Source organism: Furipterus horrens, unplaced genomic scaffold (assembly GCF_987537825.1).
Source record: "Furipterus horrens unplaced genomic scaffold, mFurHor1.1.pri manual_scaffold_7, whole genome shotgun sequence".
NCBI lineage: Eukaryota > Metazoa > Chordata > Mammalia > Chiroptera > Furipteridae > Furipterus > Furipterus horrens.
The window spans coordinates 42,341,502-42,363,143 of NW_028327177.1; the positions used below are offsets into that span (position 1 = coordinate 42,341,502).

General features: G+C 38.0%; 1 protein-coding gene across 1 annotated transcript in view; it reads right to left on the minus strand.

Annotated features, from left to right (window-relative positions):
• The window catches only part of NKAIN3 (sodium/potassium transporting ATPase interacting 3), a 604,361-nt gene that overhangs the window by 297,438 nt on the left and 285,281 nt on the right, over nucleotides 1–21,642 (minus strand). Inside the window, exon 3 of the mRNA XM_090282831.1 lies at nucleotides 18,860–18,940. Coding sequence (XP_090138957.1) covers nucleotides 18,860–18,940 — 81 coding nt within the window. The remainder of the gene's footprint in view (nucleotides 1–18,859; nucleotides 18,941–21,642) is intronic.

Sequence of the window (21,642 nt, forward strand, 5' to 3'; positions counted from 1 at the left end):
TGTTTTAAAAGTAGTTCACTCGTGCACTTCCATTTTATTAATTTTTTAATATTAGAAAAACCCTAAAACCTCTGGTTAAAGCCAGAATTATGGTCTAATATGAATTCCTATCTATTAAACAGGTCGATTTTTGGCTCTTATGATATATTTATAGCATTTTGTATTTTGCCTTTAATATTTGACATAGCAGCTAAGAAATTAATTTATCAGACTGTCATCTTTGTTTTTCTGATTTTCAGGCAAAAAATTATTGAACTAAAATGCAAGATCCACCATCAATTTATAAAGAGGAGCTTACAGACCCAGAAAGATGGGTAAATAGAAAAAGAGTGAAAAGAAAAAAGAAGGTATTTGTCTTAGTTTGCAGATTAATTTTATTACTAACAATGACACACATAGGAAGTCTTGTTTCTCAGATGGAAAGCTATATACTCATTAAAAAAATTATTACTGGCATATGTGAGTCCAGAATAGGAATTAAAATTACAACTTTGATTTGCAAGGTTTAAGCTTGGTAGGGCTCCTTGAAGAAGTTCATAAATTAATGGAAGTATTAAAAATAAATTTCAAAATATATCAAAAGCCCTTTTTTTTGGTAGAGCTGCAAAAATGATCAATCATAGGTTATATTTTATTGTGTTTAAATTATGAGATGCTCTATAGAGGTCATCCTTCAGGATAGCTTAGAGTTGCAATTCCACTGGGGGTTCAGACTATCTTCATTTCAGTTTTTCACAAATTCAAAAATGAAAAAATTATTGTTACTGACTTAATACCAATAGAGAAAGAACTGGAAAGAAATTACACTAATAAAAATGGGATTTTCCTTTAATCAGCTTCTTATGAAGAACTGTAAAGTAAACTCCTGCAGGATAAAAGAGATTACCACCGCTTTCCCCACCTCCAATCTGGCAAAGGACTAAAGACACATGGACAATGATTCCTTCTGCAGGAAATACAAGCTGTCACCATGCTTTCTTATGGACACATGCATTAGAGCACTGAGTAATGCAGAGGTGTTAATGGTTCCCAGAGAAGGTGCATCACCCTTCTCTGACAGTGCTCATTTGCATGCATGCATTTATTCCCAGCAGGAGGTACACACTCAGGGGTCTCCCCCAAGCAGAAATGCAGACATCCTCAGGTAAAAGCAGTTCTTTGCTAAACCTTACAACCTCATTCTGAAATCCAGTTGTCAGTTAACAGCTTTCAGGACGACACCTTAAATCAAAAAAATGACACACGTGTACAGTAACTGGCCTAATCTTTTCTGTAAATTGCTGCTGGTGGTTTTCAAAATCATAGTAAATTACTGGCAATTGACAATGTGTCTCCCTGCATGGCTAACTTCACTTCTGCACAGTTAACAAATTGGTCTTAAATTATTCATCACATCACCCAATGTCTAGGCTCTTCTGACTGTCATTGATTTCAGGGACCAGTAGCCTGCTAGCATGGTATACTAAGGTAAATTTGTATCATGCTCTCAGCATGCAAGATTAATTGTATGCAAAAAATAATACCTATGCTCTTTGTCTCAGTATCTCAGTTAATGGTGAGAACAACTTATTACATGATCAGTGCTTCTGTTCTCTTATGCTAAATACCTAAAACAGCCTTAATGCCCCCTGACACTTAAAATTTACAGAGGAAATGTTTTCTCTATTAATTCTGTAATTACAGGACAAGAATAAAATGATGAATTATATGTACAAATTATAACACCAGATGGCCCATTTAGAAATTACACTATCAAACCATTGCTCATTGTTCTAGAAACAGGGTCAAATCAACTCACAAGATAGCTCAACCAAGTTCAGTTTTTGTTGCTAAAGTAAGTGTTGAGTTTAGAGTGTTTGTTCTGAAAGGACTTCTGATCACCATTTTTCTTTCAGCAGCATACATGGGATTTTTCAGGAAGAATATTTATTCTTCTTTGAAATACCTTTTGAATCAGTACTAGCTTTAAGATGTGCAGTAAGACAGTCTTATCGTTAAGAAGCACATTTGTCTATATATGTTCAGGAAAATTAACTCCGGATTACTTCCAAAGGATGCTCAGTATTCTGTCATTTTCTCTTGTGTCTGAACAGATATTTCTAGGCCACTGGTAGTCATGGTCTGTAACTTGATAGCTCCCTATATAGAGATTGTCACTACAGGACCACCTGCCAAGGGTAGTGACCTTGGCTCTGATGCATGTAAACCCAAGGAGTGCCCTCTGTGCTGTATGCCAGCCAGAAGAGTGTCTGGGAAGAGAATGGGATGGAGGTGGGTGGATCAATGCAAATTCATTATAGAAATTTCTTTAAATGTACCCATTCAAAGCACTTTTTTCTCACTGCTGGCAGGTCAGTAATAGCATCTGTGTTTGTGAAGGTCAGCATGGTTATTTAGTTACTCCTTATCCTATCTTCTTGATTCCAGTGCAGACTATGTTCCCTGCTCTGTGGTACTAGAGTTCCTTTTTCTTCATCATCATGCAACTGATCACATGTTCTTGTCATTAGTCATTGCTGTCTTTCTTTCATATGATACAGAGCATTTTATGAGTTCAGGAAGTGAATACAGCCTTAGTGCCTGGCACAGTGCTTTGAACCAAGTAAATGCTAAGTAAAATTGTCTATAGAATTATGTATGAGTAGTTAGGCATTATTTTCAGCTACATACTTGAACCCCAAACAGTGGCTTAAAAATATTTCCAAATATAAAATAAATTTGTTGTGGGCAGCTCAGGGCTGATATGAAAGCTCCACAGGCATATGAGGGTACCAGTCTCCTTTTTTCTTTTCCTCTAGTCTTCTCATGCAATTTCACATCCTGAAGGCCACTTCATTGTCAAAGATCGCTGCACCACTCTGGTAGCAAAATTATGGTTCTGAAGATGTTCATGCCCTAATCCTCAGAATCTGTAAATATACCAGTTTACTTGGCAAAAGGGACTTTATAGATGTGATTAAAGTGAAGGATCTTGATATGCTGAGATTAACTGGTATAATGCAAGTGGGCCTAATCGAATCACATAAGTCCTTAGAGCAGAGAGCCTTTCTTGGGATGATGGTATGAAAAGGATTTGCCTGACATTGATGGATTTGTAAATGGAGAAAGGAATATGGCTGGTCTCTAGAAGCTGGAAAAGGGAAGAAAACAGATTTTCCTTTAGATCCTCCAGAATAGAACAGTTTGATTGTATTTTAATTTATTTCATTTTTTCAGTTATTGAGTTATAACTGACATATAACATTGTATAATATTTAGGTGCACAACATGATGATTTCATTCATGTATGCACTGTGAAAATCACCACAATAAGTTTAGCTACCATTCATCACTTCACAGTTACAAATCTTTTTCTCTTGTGATGAGAACATTTAATATCTTCTCTCTCAGAAACTTTCAAATATACAAGATCATATGTTAACATGCTGTACATTACATCCCCAGGACTTGTTCATTTTATAACTGGAAGTTTGTACCTTTTTACCTTCTTCACCTGCCTTGCCCTCTATCTGTGACCCCATCTCTGGCAACCACCAGTATGTTCTCTGTATCTATGAGTTATTTTTTATTTACTCATATTAAGCGCTATCACACAGTATTTGCCTTTCTCTGATTAACTTTGCTTAGCCTAATGTCCTCAAGTTCCATCCATGTTGTCGTGAATGGCAGGATTCCCTTCTTTTTAATGGCTGAATAATGTTTCATTATATACATGTACATTTTATTTATCCTTTCATCTGTCAGTGGACACTCAGATTGTTTCCATGTCTTGGCTATTATAAATAATGCTGCAATGAACATGGGGGTACAGATATCTTTTCAAGATAGTGGTTTCATTTCTTTCACATAAATACTAGATCATATGGTAGTTCTATTTTTAATATTTTGAGGAACCTCTATATTTTTTCCCATAGTAGCTAGCACTTTAATTTTAGTCCACTGAGGCTTGATTTCTGACTTACAGATGAAGTATATTCTTTAAGTCACTAAGTTTGGGCCTGCTTCTAAACTGAAGTAGCTTTTAAGCAGCCTTTCCAGAAGTCCTTCACGATTCTTCTGCTTGTCTTTCAATGACTAGACCTTAGATGATCATACCTACTCATATAGAGGCAAAAGAATATAACTTTTTAGCACTTACACATCAAATAAAAGCAGGGTTTTCCATGACTCTTGACCAGAGAAAGGGGGAATAGATAACCATAAACTTCTGTCACCACTTGTTTAATAAAAGAATGATTAGATGTATGTAATTGAGCACCTAGAAAATTAGAAAAGTTATACAGAAAGTGATATTTCCCATTTGTAAATTAATTTAGCACATGAATATCCTCCCTTTTTCTTTTAAGTTAGTTAAATTTCATTCCACTTTTGTCCCTATCAATCTAATTTTAACTTTGGAAACTTATGCTTTTAAAGAGTTTATACTTTTAGGAAATTAAGACCTACTAATAATCAGATTCCATAAATTACATCTCAGAGAACTTGGGTCAAACCAGCTACTATAAGAATAAAAGTAGAATTATTTTTTCAATGCTTTCATTTCCTTCTTCAGTTTTACTTGTTATTTGATTGTGAGATATCACATCTGGTTTCTGCAGCAGATTAAAATTTTCCAGAAAAAGAAGCCAACCTTTCATGGAGTCTAAACAGCTGGATGTTTCAATGTTCTGATTTTAACATGTAAGTAAACTGGTTATTCCTTTAAACACAACTGAATACTGTACTTCTCTTGTTATTCCTGAGTCAGAAAACAGGTTAAGGGGGGTCAATGCTGAGGGCTTCCAAGGGCAGAGGAAATACAAGCTCATCCTTGACCAGACACATGGTTATTCCATGCCTCTTTCCTTTTTCATTCTGTCACCTCTGCTGTGATCTATGTTGGCACCAACCAGTTCTGCCCCATCTTCTGGGCAATCTTTGCCCCAGGCACTTTTTCTGTGTTTTCCTCTCTGTCAACATTCAGGTCCTAGACAGCCCTGCTCGTGGGTAGACATGACTTATAAAAAATTTCATTCCAAAGGGCATCTCACCATGAAGAGTTCAGAAATGTCATTCTGTTAGCACCTCCCTGCATCAAGAGAAAGCAAAACATATCCCCCTTCCCACCTCTCACCTTTGACATTCAACTTCAGTTTAATCATTTTCAATTTTCACATCTTTCCTTATAAATCTCACTTGATTTCCTTATCATTCTGCTTGCCCTGCTTTCTTGAGCTTACCCTGAGCCAGAGATCCAGAATTCTTATGCTAACGAAACTAATATTACAACACTTGGCATCTAGTGGCTGCAGTAATGAACCAAATCACAATTGGATACAAAGGGCCGCCTACATTCAAGACTTTAAACTACATCAGTCAAAAGTCTCAGGCCCATAGTTTTTCACACTGTGAAAACATGGTGGGGCTCAGAAAGAAATCTTCTCTGCAAGGCGAACTTTAAGATATGATTATTGTTATTTGTGATCCCCCTCCCACAGGCTACATAGGAAATTTTGATACAAAGCATTTAAATGAGTTGTGCTTGCTTCTATCTGACAGTGTTGTTGAATAATTGTTATTGCAGACTCCTCTGTTCCTGCAGGGCCCTTCATCCATTATAATTTGATGTCATTTTGTTTTATAAGGCTACACAGTGCTATATGTTGCTATTCCAGTTTTAAAATAATGCAATTAAACATGTTTACTAGGTTCTTTTACAATCTGAGAACCATTGCAAATGTCATTGAGATTCTTCATCACCAAGATTGAACTCTTAATTGATGTTTCACGACAAAGACATTGTATCTTTAGAAGAAAATAATTAACATCACAAGAAAATCCAAAATCTTAATGGCATCTACTCATGTTCAATTTGTTCTACATACACATTGTTCTTCTGAAATGATCTTATGTTAACTGACTGCATTAAAAATTCTTTAGTAGCATGTTTCAATTGTCTTTAAAAATATTGCAAAGCATTAGAATAAACTCTATAAAAGTGTGGATCCTCTGCAACAACAAAATTTTATTGAAATTAATGCTTACATAGAAATACAGCAGCTCTGAAAGGCTTAATTTATGTAAGCAGTGGCTTCACAAACTTCCATCTATTGAACTAATGAAAATAAATACTGTTATATCAAATTTAGTGAAAGAATTAGCCATAGTTGGAGATTGTTACATCAGCAGAGGCTACCAGTAGTAGCTGGAAAAGACCAAGGTCAACATGAGTTCATGATCCTTGTTACCTCCACCATCAGCTTAAGACTGGCTATGTGAGAAGCTGATTGATTCCTGTTTCCTTTCCCAGAGGAGTGGAGAAGGGAGGCTAGAGAGGCATGTAAAGTTCTTAACTATGGTCAGATTTGGTGAGGAGGAACAGATTTGAATCAGACCTAAGACTAATTTTTAATGACCAAAGGTGTTACCGAATCTGTACACAATGCAATAGCAAATGGGTAGAGGGTTTGAGACAAAATAGTTAGAAGAAAGATTATTCAGAGTAATAAAATTCATTCTAATGAACTGAGACAATAAATTAGATATATAAGTTAAATGTTTACTTTTCTCTAAAAATTGATCTCAGGAAAGACTTTCAGTCAAGATGGTGGGGTAGGCAAACTGTGCTGGGCTCCTCCCACAGCCACATTAAAACTAAATTATAGTACAATCATTACTGAAAACTACCTGAGGACTAGCTGGACAAAGTCTTATAACTAAGGAAATCAAGAAGAAGCCACATCTGACTCCCTAGCTCAGGGCACCAGTGGTAGAAGGAAAAGTCCCTATAACATCTAGCTGTGAAAACCAACAGGATTGCATCTGAGTGAGGCAGAAGGCTGCTGGACACTGATGCATCGTCTTAAAGGCCCCAAGCATACATTCACTTGCTCACACTCATTCATTCTATGCTCCAGCACAGGCATAGCAGCACAAAAAGTGCCAGAAATATATGGGGAAGAACTAAATTAACTAGCTTCAGGGTAAGGGCTGAAGGGACACCTCTCTCCAGGACAGAAGTACTGACAGATGCCATTGTTCCTTTGTTAAACTTTCTTCCCACCCAACTGGCAGGTGCACGTAGCCACCAAAGTTGTGCTCACCTTTAACCTCACTAACCCTCTTCACCCTACCCTGGTGGTTTCCTGAGACCCTGCCCTAGTCCCCCTTCTGGCACACCCAGTCTGAACATCTTCCAGTGGCTTTTTCACTTAAGCGGCCTCTCTCACCTCATGCTTCAGACTTTCCTAAAATCTCTCAAAGGTCTGAAAACACCAGACAAGCAGCAACTGGCTTCAGCATGCCTTGTTCCTCTTGCTAAGTTGCCCCAAGTCTAGCACAAGCAGCAACTGGTCATCTCAACTTGCACTATAATTCCCAACCTAAACCTGGCATAAGCGGCAGTCTTGTCTTGAAATGTACCTTTCACTAAGTGGCCACAATCCTGACACAAGTGGCAGCTGCCCTCAGCTCACACCGTGATACCCACAGTGGGTCCCAAGCCCAACATTAGTGTAAACTTACCTTGGTCCACAGTATAGCTTCTCTCAAGTGTCTCTAAGCCCAGCACGGCAGCAACCAACTCCAGATCATTTTGTAGCTCCAAGCTGGGCACAAATGGCAACTGATCTTGGCATGCATGAGAGTCTTTCCCAAGTGGTACCTGAACTGACACACCTGGTGACCAACTTCAGTCCACACCAGATCATCACTTACCCAGCTCAACAAATGACACACCTGAAGGTTGGACTCAGTTAGTACTAGATTCCCACTAAAGTGACTCTCCCTCTGTAGGATCAGCTCCTACACAAAAAATCATTCGCTGTAGTCACAGTCAGTCCTCACACCCAGGCAGCCGGAAGGTCAATCCCACCTACTGATGTAACAATGGCAATCAAGGTTCAACTACACAGGAGGGCACACACAACTTACACAACAAACACCCCTCTGGCACCTGCCTCAGGTGACCAGGGAGATTATACCACTAGGCCCTATAGGCCACTCTGCCAATATTGGAATATGTAGCAGATCTACCTAGTACAGAGAAACAAGTACAGAGATGTGGCCAAAGTTAGACCAAAAAAACAAAAACAAAACAAAACAGGTGCCAAATGACAAAAACAGAATAAAACTCCAGAAAAAGAACAAGACAAAATGAAGATAAGCAATCTACAAGATACAGAGTACAAAACACTGGTTATAAGGATGCTCAATGAATTTTGTGAGAACTTCAACAAAGAGGTAACTTAAAAAGAACCAGTCAGAAATTAAGAATACAGTAACTGAAATAAAGACTATATTAGAGGGAATCAACAACAAATTAGATGAAACAGAGAATCACATCAGCTATCTGTAGACAGGTAGTGGAAAACACCCATAGGAACAGCAAAAAGAAAAAGAATTAAAAAATTGAGGATAGTTTAAGGAACCTTGGGAACAATGTCAAGTATAACAGCATTTATATCTCAGGGTTATCAGAAGAACAGCGAGAGTAAGGGATTGAAATCTATTTGAAGAAATAATGAGTAAAAACTTTCCTAACATGGTGATGGAATTAGACATACACATCCAGGAAGTGCACAGTCTCAAACAAGATGAACCCAAAGAGGCCCACACCAAAGCACATCATAATTAAAATGTCAAAGGTTAAAAAAAAGGGAGAATCTTAAAAGCAATAAGAAAAAAAAGTAGTTAGTTATGTACAAGGGAACTCCCCAAAGACTGTCATCTGATTTCTCCACAGTAACTTTGCAGGCCAGAAGGATTGGGACAAAATATTCAAAGTGATAAAAAGCAAGGACCTACAAACCAGGATTACTCTGTCCAGAAAGGCTATCGTTGAGAAGCTAAGGACAGATAAAGAGTTTCCTAGACTAGCTAAAGGCATTCACCTCTTCTAAAGCAGTATTACAAGAAATGTTAAAGGTACTTCTTTAAAAAAAAAAGATAAAAAACTATGATAAAGAAAATACAGGAAAAGAAAAGTGTTCCATGACAAAGGCAAACATTTAGTAAAAGCAGTGGTTCAACCAACTATAAAACTAGTACAAAGGTTAAAAAAGTAGAAATATCATGTGTAATTACAAATATAAATGAAAGGATGCACATACAAAAGAAGTAATAAAAAATAAAACACCAAATATGGAGGTTGTAAATAAAAATTGTAGTGATTTTAGAATGTGTTCAAACTTAAGCAACCATCAACTTAAAGTAGACTACTATTACCATAGGTTGGTATATATGAAGTACATGGCAACCACAAACCAAACTGCAAGAGATATATAAGAAATAATGAGAAAGAAATCCAAATACAACACTATAGAGAATCATAAACATACAAGAGAGCAAGAGAAAAAGAAAGGAACTATGTTAAGTAAAGTAAATATAGAATCTAAAAAAACAAAATAAATGAACAAACAAAACAAACAAACTCAGAGATACAAAGAACAAACTGATAGTTGCCAAATGGGGGGGGGGTTGGTAGGACAAGTGCAAAGGGTGAAGAGATTAGGGAGTACAAATTGCCAGCTATAAAAATAGTCATAGGAATGTAAAGTACAGCATAAGGAATATAGTCAATAATATTTTAATAACTACGTATGGTGTCAGATAGGTACTAGATTTATCAAGGATGATCATTTTGTAAGTTATGTAAATATCTAATCACTATGATGTACACTTGAAACTAATATAATATTGTATGTCAGCTGTCATTTTAAAAAATTGCTGCTGGGGAAAATACCAACAATGTTTGCAACAGGACTCAAGGAGGTCAAGGACCGAAAGTTCAGGTATAGAAGGGATGCAGAAGTTATTAAAAATGACAACAGGGATGATGACAGGATGGTGACAGCAGTGAGCAGGATTAAAATCTTCAGTGATGACCACAGTCACGGGGCAGAGGCAGACACTTGCATAGAAGGGATGGGTGCTGTCTAGGTACAGCACTTCCATGTTTTCAGATGGGCAGCCTACTCTCTCTGTTGCTCAGGACCTTCGGGTGTGATGACCCTTCCTCTTCTTGCAGTTTTACCTCCACTGTCCTTGCCCCAGGCCACTTGTAGCCTGCCCACCTTGCATTTGATCTCTCTCCCTGAGGTCCAGCCCATAGAACCAGCTATCAGATGGGAAAAGCTGGCAGCAAAGGGGCACTTAAAGCGTCAGGGTCAGGTTATCATAGGCTACTCAGGGAATTCCCCGTGGGGAGCTTTGGAAAGGGGCGGGGCCTTAGGGACGACCCACACCAGTGAGGAACAGCCTGCTCTCAGGAACCCCCTCCCACACCAGTTGTTAATGCCTGTGAAATAAAGGTACAGTGCCAGGGGAGAGGGAGCCAGGCTCTGTAAGGGGCAAGGCATGGGCAGCGTTCACCAAGTAGGGGACAAGAGAGAGCATTGTTGGTGACGTCCAGAGGCCCCAGTGAGAGCCGCCTGGTGACTGGCTAGCGGCTCTGGGGTGAGGTGTGAGAGGGCGGTTAGTTGCTACAGGCCGTTGGACACTGGCTGGTGATAAAAGCCAGCTGCTGTCCAGGAACAGTATTTAGCAGAGAGATGGCTTTCCTTTGGAAACTCTTGCTGGGCCGCGGTGCCTTGCATTCTTCTTTTCTTGCTTGTGCTTGTAGTACCTGTGGCCCTCTACCCTGCCCTGGGACCTTCAACCAGGGCCTGCGTGCCACCTTTGTGTGGGCGTCCGCCTCCACGCTCCTCTGCTGTTTCTCCAGTCCGTGCACAGACACCTGCTGCCTTCTGCAACAGCACCCTGCAGTCAGGCTGGCTGGGCTGCTCAGCCCACTCTCCAGGGGCAGTCGGAAACCCACAATCCAAGCTCAAGGGACCCTCACCCAGCCAGGGAGGGGCCCCAAGCAGACCTCGGCATCACAACCTGGTTCCGCCTAGGTTGGCAGAGTCCCTGGACACCCAGTCAACCTTGAGACCTCTGACCCAGGGTCCTGCCTCTAGCTCCCCGTTCAGAAGAGGGCAGCCGCCAGCCCCTACTCAGACACCTGGCAACCTTGGACCACTGCTGGACCCCAGACCCGAGGTCTCCACCTTGGACTACTTGCTCCACAGAGGGCAGCTACTGACTTACACAGAGAGTGCCCTCGACCTCTGCCCACCTCCATACAAGCTCTCAATAGACTCTACATAGTCAAGGGCAACCACAGACCAGTAGCCAGTGTACCTAGTGCTCTGGTTTACCTAGGGTCCTTAAAACCAAGATCTAACCCTTGTACTTTAAGCAGGGAACAGTCATGCTGAGATTCCTGTGGCTCCAGCCCAGACTGGGGACCCTACATTTAATCTTATTGCACTTGAATCTACTCTAAAAAAAGAGCAGGCACCAGCTAACAATCAGTATCTCATGGTTGTCCACACAACTGTGGGTCCTTCATCCAAGCTACTCACCTTGGATGCCCTACTGAGCAAAGTGACTACCATCCACCAGCACCCTGGCTGTCTCTCAACTTGCAGAACTGAAATCCAAGGGCTCTGCTTTGGTCTCTCCACTTGGCAAAGGGCAGCCTCTGGCAGAGTACCTGGGACACCAACCTGCATCCATCCAAGCTGTCTACAGACAAGTCTTCACTCAGCCAAGGGAAGCCTAGGACCAGCAATCAGAGGCCCACAAACCCCTGTTACCTGTGGACACTAAAGGCAGGGTCTCTGCTGTTGATCCCCCTGTCAGGAGACAGCAACAGCCAATCTCCAGTCAGAACCTCCCTTCCATGCCCTTGCAGTCTGCCTGCACACTCTCTATCCCAGATCTCCCCAGTAATATCACCTCTGAAAAAAGAGTCAAATCAGTGTGGTCATTTGAGCCCCATACCCCCATGTGTACCTGCACACTTTCCATGCCAGATTCCTGCACCTGACTGCACATTCCATAAGGAGAAATCCCCAGCCTGCCTTCAGAGAGCCTTGTATGCTGGCCCACCTTTATTCTCTCATTCCGTGATTTCGAAACTGGATTCCTTGCTCAGCCAAGGGAAACCTCTAACCCATAGGGAGAGCCACATGCATTTCCATGCCCCTGCAAAGACCCTTTATCCACGCTCTGCAGCTCTGAACTTCCAAGCAGCAAAGGACCCTCCCAGACCTCCAGGACTCCACCTATATGCATACCAGGTGTCCAGGCCCAAGATGTCCCCAGACGATCCCTGACTTGTCATCTGCCTATGGGCATGAGGTGAGGTGACTGGAAGAGGTTGCTACCTGGTAGAAGCAAAATATCTCATACCAACCCTCATTACCAGGGCGTCCTCAGAGAATCTGAACCCAGAAGTTGCAAAGAGTGAGAAGAATGACCTCACAAGCCCCCAATGACTCCTAGAAGCCTTGTTCCTGGCCATGTCCCTGGCTCCCAGGTGGTGTCCCGACTGCCAGAAAGGGAAGAACCAGTCCTGGTGGCCCTTTTCACCTTACCAGGAAACAGGGCAGGAAGAACAGCCTCAACCCAAAAGGAGGAGGGGGCATCTTGATGTAGACTTGAGAAAGCTGAGGCCACAAGCCCAGTGGAAATCTGTCTTCCAGTACAGGGGCCAGGCCAGGGGCTGTCTGTGAAGGTTGAGGTTGCTCCCTCTGTCAGAGGTGGGCTCCGAAATGTCAGAGGTTCGTAGCCTGGTGCTGGGGCCTTGCCAGTGATTGGAGACATTCAGAGCACAGTCCCCTTTGATGAGTCACTGTGCCAAGTTGCTGGTGGGGCCATGGCCTGAAGACCTTTGGCCTTGGGCCAACTTTAGCCTGATGTCCTGGTGGCATGTTACTTGGGGAGCCTTTTTCTTCTGGAGGGTTCTCTCAGAGGGAGCAAAGGACGCTGTGCCTTAGAATAGTAGAATGACTAGAAGTTGGAAGAGCTGTCCATAGAAATTAAACTCATAGATAAAGCTTTGACAGAATTTGACAGAGCTTAAATTTACAAAAATATATTTTAACATAAGCAGGGAATGGAACAAAAACTCTCTAAAGAAGTGTCCAAACTAAAGGATTCACTCAGTATTTGAAGAAGAATATCAAATGTTGAAAATCTGCTTGTTAACTTGGCATCACGGGAAGGACATGTACTGAAGAACTTGCCCGAGGACCAGGCCTCTCTGGACAGGGCACGAGATTACAGGAAGTGGGGACAGGGAGCAAGTTCCGGAGGAGGCCTAGGCCCTGAGCAGAGAGGTGTCCCAGAGAGGTCCTCTGCCCTGGAGCAGGAGGTGGAGGAATTACAAGGACAGGCCGTGCACTGCAGAGCTTCTGTGGCAAGGTGCAGGGGCTCCTGGAAGCTTTGCTGTACGGGCAGCAATTTCACAGTATGCAGGTGTGATGGTCGCATGCACACCCACCCCACTAGGGCATAGAAGGGGACCTGGAGTGGAAAGTGGTTCACCTTATGAGGTGGAAGTGACATAAGCTTTATATGATGTATATCAATTTTAAATGTGTTGGAAGGCAAAAAAGAAATCAGGCATGTTTTCATTAAAGAAGTAAACTATAAAATATCAATAGCAACAATGTTTCTCTCTCTATTCAATTATATGTGCATAGGCAGGTCTTATTGTTGACAGAGTAATATATCTATAGGCTCTTTTGAAAACTATTTGAATCCCTACAGAAAGCTGTAAGATTATCACTAATTTCTGATTAAAACTTTCCTAATGCCACCTACATTGCAGCACTTACTTAGTGGTATACTGTGGTTTCTATGTGTCATTGGACTGTAATGAAGCAGCAAATTATATTTTTGGAGCAAAGGTGTTCAAAATATATTTGATGAAATTTATGAGAAACATAACACTAAATTTAAACTTGCTTGTAATTTTTGTTGCTATGGAATAGAAGCTACAGGGGAAAACAAAGGTCTCACATTCAGGAAAGGTTACTGAGGATACTATTTTCATAAATTGTGTTCATGTAGCCCATGCCAAAGGAAAGGTATAACTTGTTGTTTGGAGTAAGAAATGCATAACCATATTTATGCTGCCCTGTTATTTTTTTAAAGACCAAAATTGCATCATTTTGGAAAAGAATTGTGTAGGAACCAAACATAATTTTTTAAAGTTTATTGTTTACACTATTAAAGATGTCCTGGTCTCCCCCCCCCCCCACCTGTGCCCACCTCCCCCTGCCACTCCCAAACATACATTTTTATAAGTTTTGGGGTCTCATTTAGATTTAAGACCTGGAAGCAGATAATGATGGTCCCTCCTTTACAAATCATTAGTAACTGAATAGATACCACTCCCACCTCCACCACCCCTCAGTCAATGTTACAAAAACATTCATTCTGGATAAAAGGATAAATATGTACTAATATGTTCAGAATCTGTAGTATTTTGTTATTCTAGTAAACTGAGAGAATTTATGCATTTTCCAAAGTGTCTCATTGATATAAATATGCCATTTACTTCATGATATAGTAAATAGGATATCATTCTTGAGTTTTGAATGTAGGCATACTTCTGCTGGGTTTCTAGGATGCTATTTCTCAGTCATTTGCTGATACATTATTCTTGAATAAAGGTGCTTTGCACATAGCTTCAGCCCTCTCTAAACATCAAATTTCAAGGTTCCTTTTGAAAAACATCCATACAGGAAGAAATCATCCAAAGAAAGAGATAAATTTAAGTTTAAAACTCATTACTAGATTCAGCAAGTTTTATTTAAATAAAAGAAATATACTATACATCATTGATTTTGTTTGAAACTGCCATCAGAAAAAGAATTTTTGAGACACAAAACTAGTTAGAATGTTTATAAAAATAATAGATGGATAGTGCACAGCTCAGGGGACCTGAGAGTTCTGCTTCCTATGCAATTGTTCTGTAGAGAACTGAATTGACGGTCTGAAATTTTCCTACTTGAAAGGAAATGCCCAAAGCCAAAGATGGTGGAAGAATCTAACCTTGAAGGAAGATGACTGTTGATCAGGGAAGAGAATTTTCCCAGTAAGTATAGAGGAATAATTCTGGCTAGATAATAAGAATAAACCTTGCAAAAATAATCTCGCCCTGTCTGGCTTTGCAGGTGTAATAGTCAACTGAAGATTCTTGCAAGAGAAGAGCACCCTCATGAACAATGGTGTCAATGTGAGCCAAAAGAAGACATATTATTGCCATTTGGGGGAAATGGTTTAACTCTATTTAAGAGTCAAAATACCCACAAATCAGGTCAGTATGGAAAAAATACAATCGTTAAAACATGACAAAGAGAAACAAATGTAGGTAGGTTTTCCTTTTGTGTGAAGGCAAGGTAAAGCAGCTGGACAGAGTAGGAAGTCAGTAAGAGTCCATCTCCTTCCCTGTTCCCTGCCTGTGAGTTGTTAGAAGGCCTTTAATCAAAGTTCATGATTAATATAAGATAAATCTTCCTAGGATTTCTTTACATTTTTTTTTATGTCTCAGTTATGCTCATGTACGGCTATACACATGCTGAATTCTATGTGTATGTGACATACTGAATATTCTGTAGGATCACTAATGTGTAAGATCAACACATCTTTCCACAAAAATCAATTAGGAGAAATATTAGCCTCAAGTTTTTACAATTTGGAGAAAAATAAAAGATGCCATAAGGCAACAGACTAAGTTCTTTGGAATTAAAAAGTACAACTTGAATTCTCAACATAACTTACTTTTCAGTATCTTTAAACGTAGCCAATGAGTTGGGTTTTCATATATTTACATTCTGAATGTATTCCTAGGGAGAAGAAAAAATGATTTCAAGTCTTGCAACTTCCAAAGAAGCAGCAATAACTTATTAATTGTGCCCTTGGTGATCTTCAAGTGTGGCGAGAAAAACAGCCTTGGAGACTTCTAAAGATGCATAAAGTTCTCCCAGGGAGAGCAGTCGGGACACTAGGGGAATCTAGCTTTAGAAGTATTTCAAAAAAGCTATTTACATGTTGAAAGAAAAGATTTAATTAATAGTGTTACAGTTGTGAAGTTAATATGAAGATCTGAGGTGCTATCACAAGGGGCTGTTACTTATTTTTTAAGCAAGTCACTCAGTCCCACATTATCTCCTTTTACAGCTCTTGCGAATTAACATATGTCTCAAAGGACTTCAGGATGAAGCCTGTTAATTTTTTCATTAATAATAAAGATGATGATGTTGATGGTAATTATAAGAACTACCATTTACTGAAACCTCACAATATGCCAAGATCTGAAGTCACTTGTATGAGTTATGTAATTCTTTCATCAATTCAGTAAAATTAGTGCTGTGGTTTTTCTCCTTTTGCAGAAAAGGAAACTGAGGCCCCAGTAGATTATGTCAGGAATCTTTGGTTAGCTACCCATAGTCATCCTGACCCCGCCAAACATGTACATATTTCTGAAAATAATATTACACTTATTTTCTTCAAGTTCTGAAAATGAATCATTTCCCCCAAGATCACAGGAACAAACACAATGAAGAGCTGGCTGGCAGGTGAGATAACAACAAAGGGAAAATCTGGAGACTATGCTCAAGAATCCCCACAACAGGCCAGATGTATGACTGCTCGTGCCCACAGGAATGTATACTTCTAGTTAATAAGAAGGGTTTGGTAATGCTTGTCATTGGAGTAACACCCAAATGAATTTTTATGGAAATTAATCTGAATCCAGTGTTTGGAGGAAGATTCACTATTTTTGAATAAATATTTTGGGCCAAAATCAAGGTATAAGGAGGCTTCTATTAATATATCCAAGTGGGTAGTTACAAGAAATGTCTTCATGAACAAACAGGAGATGGCGAGCTCTGAAAAGTTAGATGAACCAGCACATATGGATGAGGAATTTCTTATGAAGCCCAACCTGGCAGAGGGTCTGCAGCCCTTAACTTTGCTCTGTTTTCCAGAATAGACTTCCTACAAATTGGAATTGAGGCTAAACTGGCTAACCAAGGAAATGTCACCAGCCTTTGAGGTGGTAAAGAGACCAACAGAAAATCTTTACGATGCTCCTTTTGGAGTTATCTTTCCTTTTAATGCCTGGCATACTTGACTGATGGCTTAACAGTATTTTAATAGGTAATAAAACAAGTAACCAATACTGTTACATCCATTTTTAATAATTTTGTACCCAAAGAAATATGAAAAAAAAACCCTCACATGCACACTGATATTAGAAAAAGTTTCTGAAAGTAATTTGGAGAAGAGGAAAAAATCAGACTTGTGTGGAGCAAATGAATGTCATTATTATTATTATTATTTTTTATAACGTCACAGGGTTGTTTGGAAGCTTACCTGAGTTACCACATGTGAAACACTTAAAATAATGCTAAAAATCCAACAATTATATTTACTACCACTATTGGCAAAGCTGGTCCTGTTTTTACATTTCACAGAGACTCAGTGGGGTTAAGTGATTTGCCTAAGGGCCCATAGTTAATAAGGGCTAATGACAAGATTTGAACAAGACTTATGATTTGAAATTCAGTCTTCTTTCAACACATTATGATGCCAATGCCACAGGATAAAAATTCCTCTAATATATTCTAAATTGATTTATATGGAAGAAAATAAAAGAGAATTTCTATGCAGTGAAATGAATTATGATTGAAAATGACTATTCCAATCACAAGATACAAAATGCTATGTGTTGAAAATGCTATGCTTATTATTTATAATTATATTATTCATAAGATTTGCATTTAAAAATTGCTTTCTAATCTGCATGTTATGGATGATAACTGGGCATTGATTTAAGTTTTTTTTTTCTGTCTTAGAAATTAGTTGTGAAAGGTGATTAATGGCATAAATATTTAAGGTAGAATTAGGAATTTGTATGAACTCAGTATTAGAAATGTCATTTCTGGTTCCTGGTACATTTTCCAATATGAGAAAATGATGACAAGTTCTAATTATAAAGTTATTATAATGTAGAACAAAGGGTAACCACCTTTGGAGGTTCTGGAGAAAATCCTTTAGGGATTTTTGCTGCTTGGCTCAATAAAAAATTCTTTGTTTCCACATGGACTTCAACAGAGCCTAACAATTCTAAAGACATCTGTGTTGGGCAAGGCAGATATTCTAAGCTCGAAACCACAAATGCTAGTAGAAGACCATTGTGTTACTTAGAAAAGTTGAGACTATAGAATGAGCATAAATAGAGTTGATAAGAAAAATCTAAAAAAATAATTATAGCTTTCTTATTCTTTTGTTGTTATACTGCTGAGCTTCTTCAATTCCTACAAGTGAAAATTGTTCTGGTTTGTGAGAAATATGCTTAAGAAACAAAACTAGAAACACTCCAAGACGCTTTACGTTTGGGTGGCAATCTAAAGACAGTTGTGCAGAGTCATAATAAAAATTGTGTGGTCTGCTGCTATTGGTTCGAGACAGACAGAAATAATATTCATATCATGATCTTTAAGACAACTCTTCTGTTTGATCAGTGTTTCAAAATAGGGATCACCACATTTGTTAGTTAATGCATGCTCCACTTAAATATCTATAGATGTCATTCTTTGTCACAGTTTTTTTTTTTTTTTTTTAGAATTAGTATTGAAGCAAAGGTAGAGCCTTGCTATTCATATTTGTTACATTGATGTCTTAATTTATTTTCCAAGTTCAAAAAGAAGAATATTCAAAACCATTTTTTCACTTAACATTTGGTGCTGTGGACATTGCCATGCTAGGCCTTTTAAAGTAGACATGAGGATATGTTGGAGGCTGAGTTCCACTACAGCTTACCAAACTAAACATCAGGCCATTGTTTGGGAGTTCCATTATATTAACACTCTCCCAAGATCACTCCTTCCTGAATGGTATCCAGACTCATTTATTATTATTATTCCATGTGTAATGTTACTTAGATTATTCTACTTATATATATAATAATACATAGTCATGATAATTATTTATTAGTGTACTCTTTCTAAAGTGTATTTTAAAAGCATGATAAACTTACCTTAGAGAGCCCACCTACTTCCAAATAAAAGCAGATAATGAACACATTCCAGGTGACCCAGAGGGCAGTCCATACTGTATACTAGAGAGAGAGCGAGAGGGTGGGGGAAAAAAGAAGAAAAATGCGGAGATGAAAGGCATGTATACTAAATAAATCAGTAACAAAATGTCAATAAGTCTGTCTTCTGGGAAGAAACAGGGCATGCTCAGAAAAGAGTGCTCCTTATGAGGTCCCCTAAGATCTCTAGAAATTAAAAATCCAATAGTTTCTACTGCTTTTAGTAGATGCCAATAAAGCTAGATTTATTTTTAAAGTGTTTTGCTGGCTTGCAGATACAGGTTAAATCCAAGCATTGACTTGATTTTTGTTTTCTGGGTAATAGTTTTTCCAGGAAATGCAAATATGCAAAGTTTTGGTGGCTGTCTATTCATCCAGTTTTTAGTTATAATATTAAATTGTCAAGATTTTAGAAATATTAGGCAAAATCTATCACTTCCATCTCCTTAAATGAGACTCATGTTTGAAAATGGATGTGTGGAGTAAAATTAACAAACTTTCACCTGTTATACTATGATATTTTATTAAGAGTGAAATGTATACCTCTAATATAATCTTACAATATAATATAATCATGTAAAATATCTTTTAAAAGCACAGAAATAATAAATAGGATTAAAAATGAGCAAATGAATAACAGATTTAATAATAATCACAACGAACAAACTCTAAATATGCTAGCCTTACTGATTAATTAGTTTTGTTAATGTAGTATATACTAGGAAATGCCATCCTTGAGTATATTAGTCAGTTTTAATTAATGGAAGAGGTCAAAGGGCTCTATTCATCCAGTCATTTATGTATGTAGATGGAGAAACTAAGGCCCAGAAAACTGACATATAAGTCAGCTTAGATGACTGAGAATGGTCCTTACCATGGGAACACTATTAACAGATCAGATACAATGGTTTGCTCATTCATTTTAATTGACCACAAAAATCTATCAATTCTTAATTTCTTAAAGGAGCATACTAATTAAATTATTGCTTCCTATCAGTGATTATAATCATCACATGGTATGTCAAATTAAAATAAATATAGAAATAATTTCATTAGCTTATTCTATGCTGTGTCAAATAATATAATTATAAATTTTAAACCCTGTATAAAATAGCCATGTTCCAATTATAAATCTTGTCAGAGGCTTTAAGCTATTTATAGAATTTAATTTACACATTGAGTCTTTCTGTTATTTATGATTTTTAAAAGGCTTTCAAAATAATCACATGTAGTTGTATAGTTCTATAATTGTGTACATTTGATATCTCATCTACTTTCTTTATGGAGAACAAGTTTTACTTGTTTTCTTTTTAAATAATGCAATTAAAATAATGAGTTAAGGTCTCAAAATCACTGGAAATTTAGAGAAGTTGAAAATATGTTAAAAAGTTAAAATAAGTTAAACAATATATTGAAGCTTTTAGTATTTGCAGAATATTGATTCTCTGTTGATATCTTCTATTAGTAGTATCTTCTTAGTATGAGTGAACTTAGACATTTTAAAAATGTGCCAACTGTATTGAAACACTTTTTTGAACTAAAAAATGTTCCCATGAATATTGAAAATAGCTAAATTACTTCTGCAATGGATACTCTGCAAACTGATCAAGTCACAGTAACCATAACCATTTTAAAACTGTTGCTAATAAGATGGGATCTGGTATCTGATATTTTTCATTCTAAATAAATCTAATTATGAGTATATTAGAATGAAAGAGATTGCACACCACTAAATAATAAAAAAAGCCACTAATAAAGTTAAGAAAGGACATAAACTAAATCAAGACTAAAGGAAGAAATAAACTGAATTAATTGCAAAGTCATATGATCTTTAATTTTTAGGACTACAAACCTAACCTGTAAGTATATTTTTAGGAATGTCAATCAACTCATAGTTATAACAATTGCATTATAAAACTATATTTAAAAATCAGAGCACCAGTGTAGTGATTGAAGTGTAGGATCTCTCACCAGCTGTACTATTGATGCCACTTCTGAACTTTCAGAGATAAAAGTCCCAGTGTGAACATATTTCAACTACCAGCTGCTAAATTGTTAGTAACAAGAGTGAATACTATGATGCTTTCTGTGTTCCTGGTACTGTGCTAAGCACTTCACATAGATCAATCCATTCAGTCATCATATTAAAACGGAGGTAGAGAGGGGATCACTTTATTACTTCATGTCACCATTGGGAGAGAAACTTGAACAGTTTGACTCCAGAGCTGGGGTGCTTAAGGATTGCATGGTAGGCTTTATTTTTAAGAATGTTAAGAAAAGGACTCTAGATTAGTTTGAGAGTTAACACTTCACCAAATTTTGCAATTTATCAAATGATCAATTCACTCAATTGCTAGCTTACCAAAAATTGACTTCATTCACATGTATTCTATAACTGTCAATGTTTTGGGAATGAAGGTTTCTTTTGTATTTTGTGATTAATGTGTTTGCATGATATGAACATCAATTTTTAAAGCAACAATGTAAGTTTCTTTCTCCTAATACAAAGATAATTTGTATGATTAACTTCTGGATTGTCATGAGATGAAAACTATATACCTCACTGTGCACCTGAGACACAAGTCTTTACATGGAGTAAAGAGAAAGAAATCCTTAGCAATACAAACACATCCATAAATATTTTTACTTAGGCAAGAAGTGTTAGGACAACATATATATTCTTTTTTGATGTGGGTTATTTTATTTATAATCCAATTGAAAGAAGA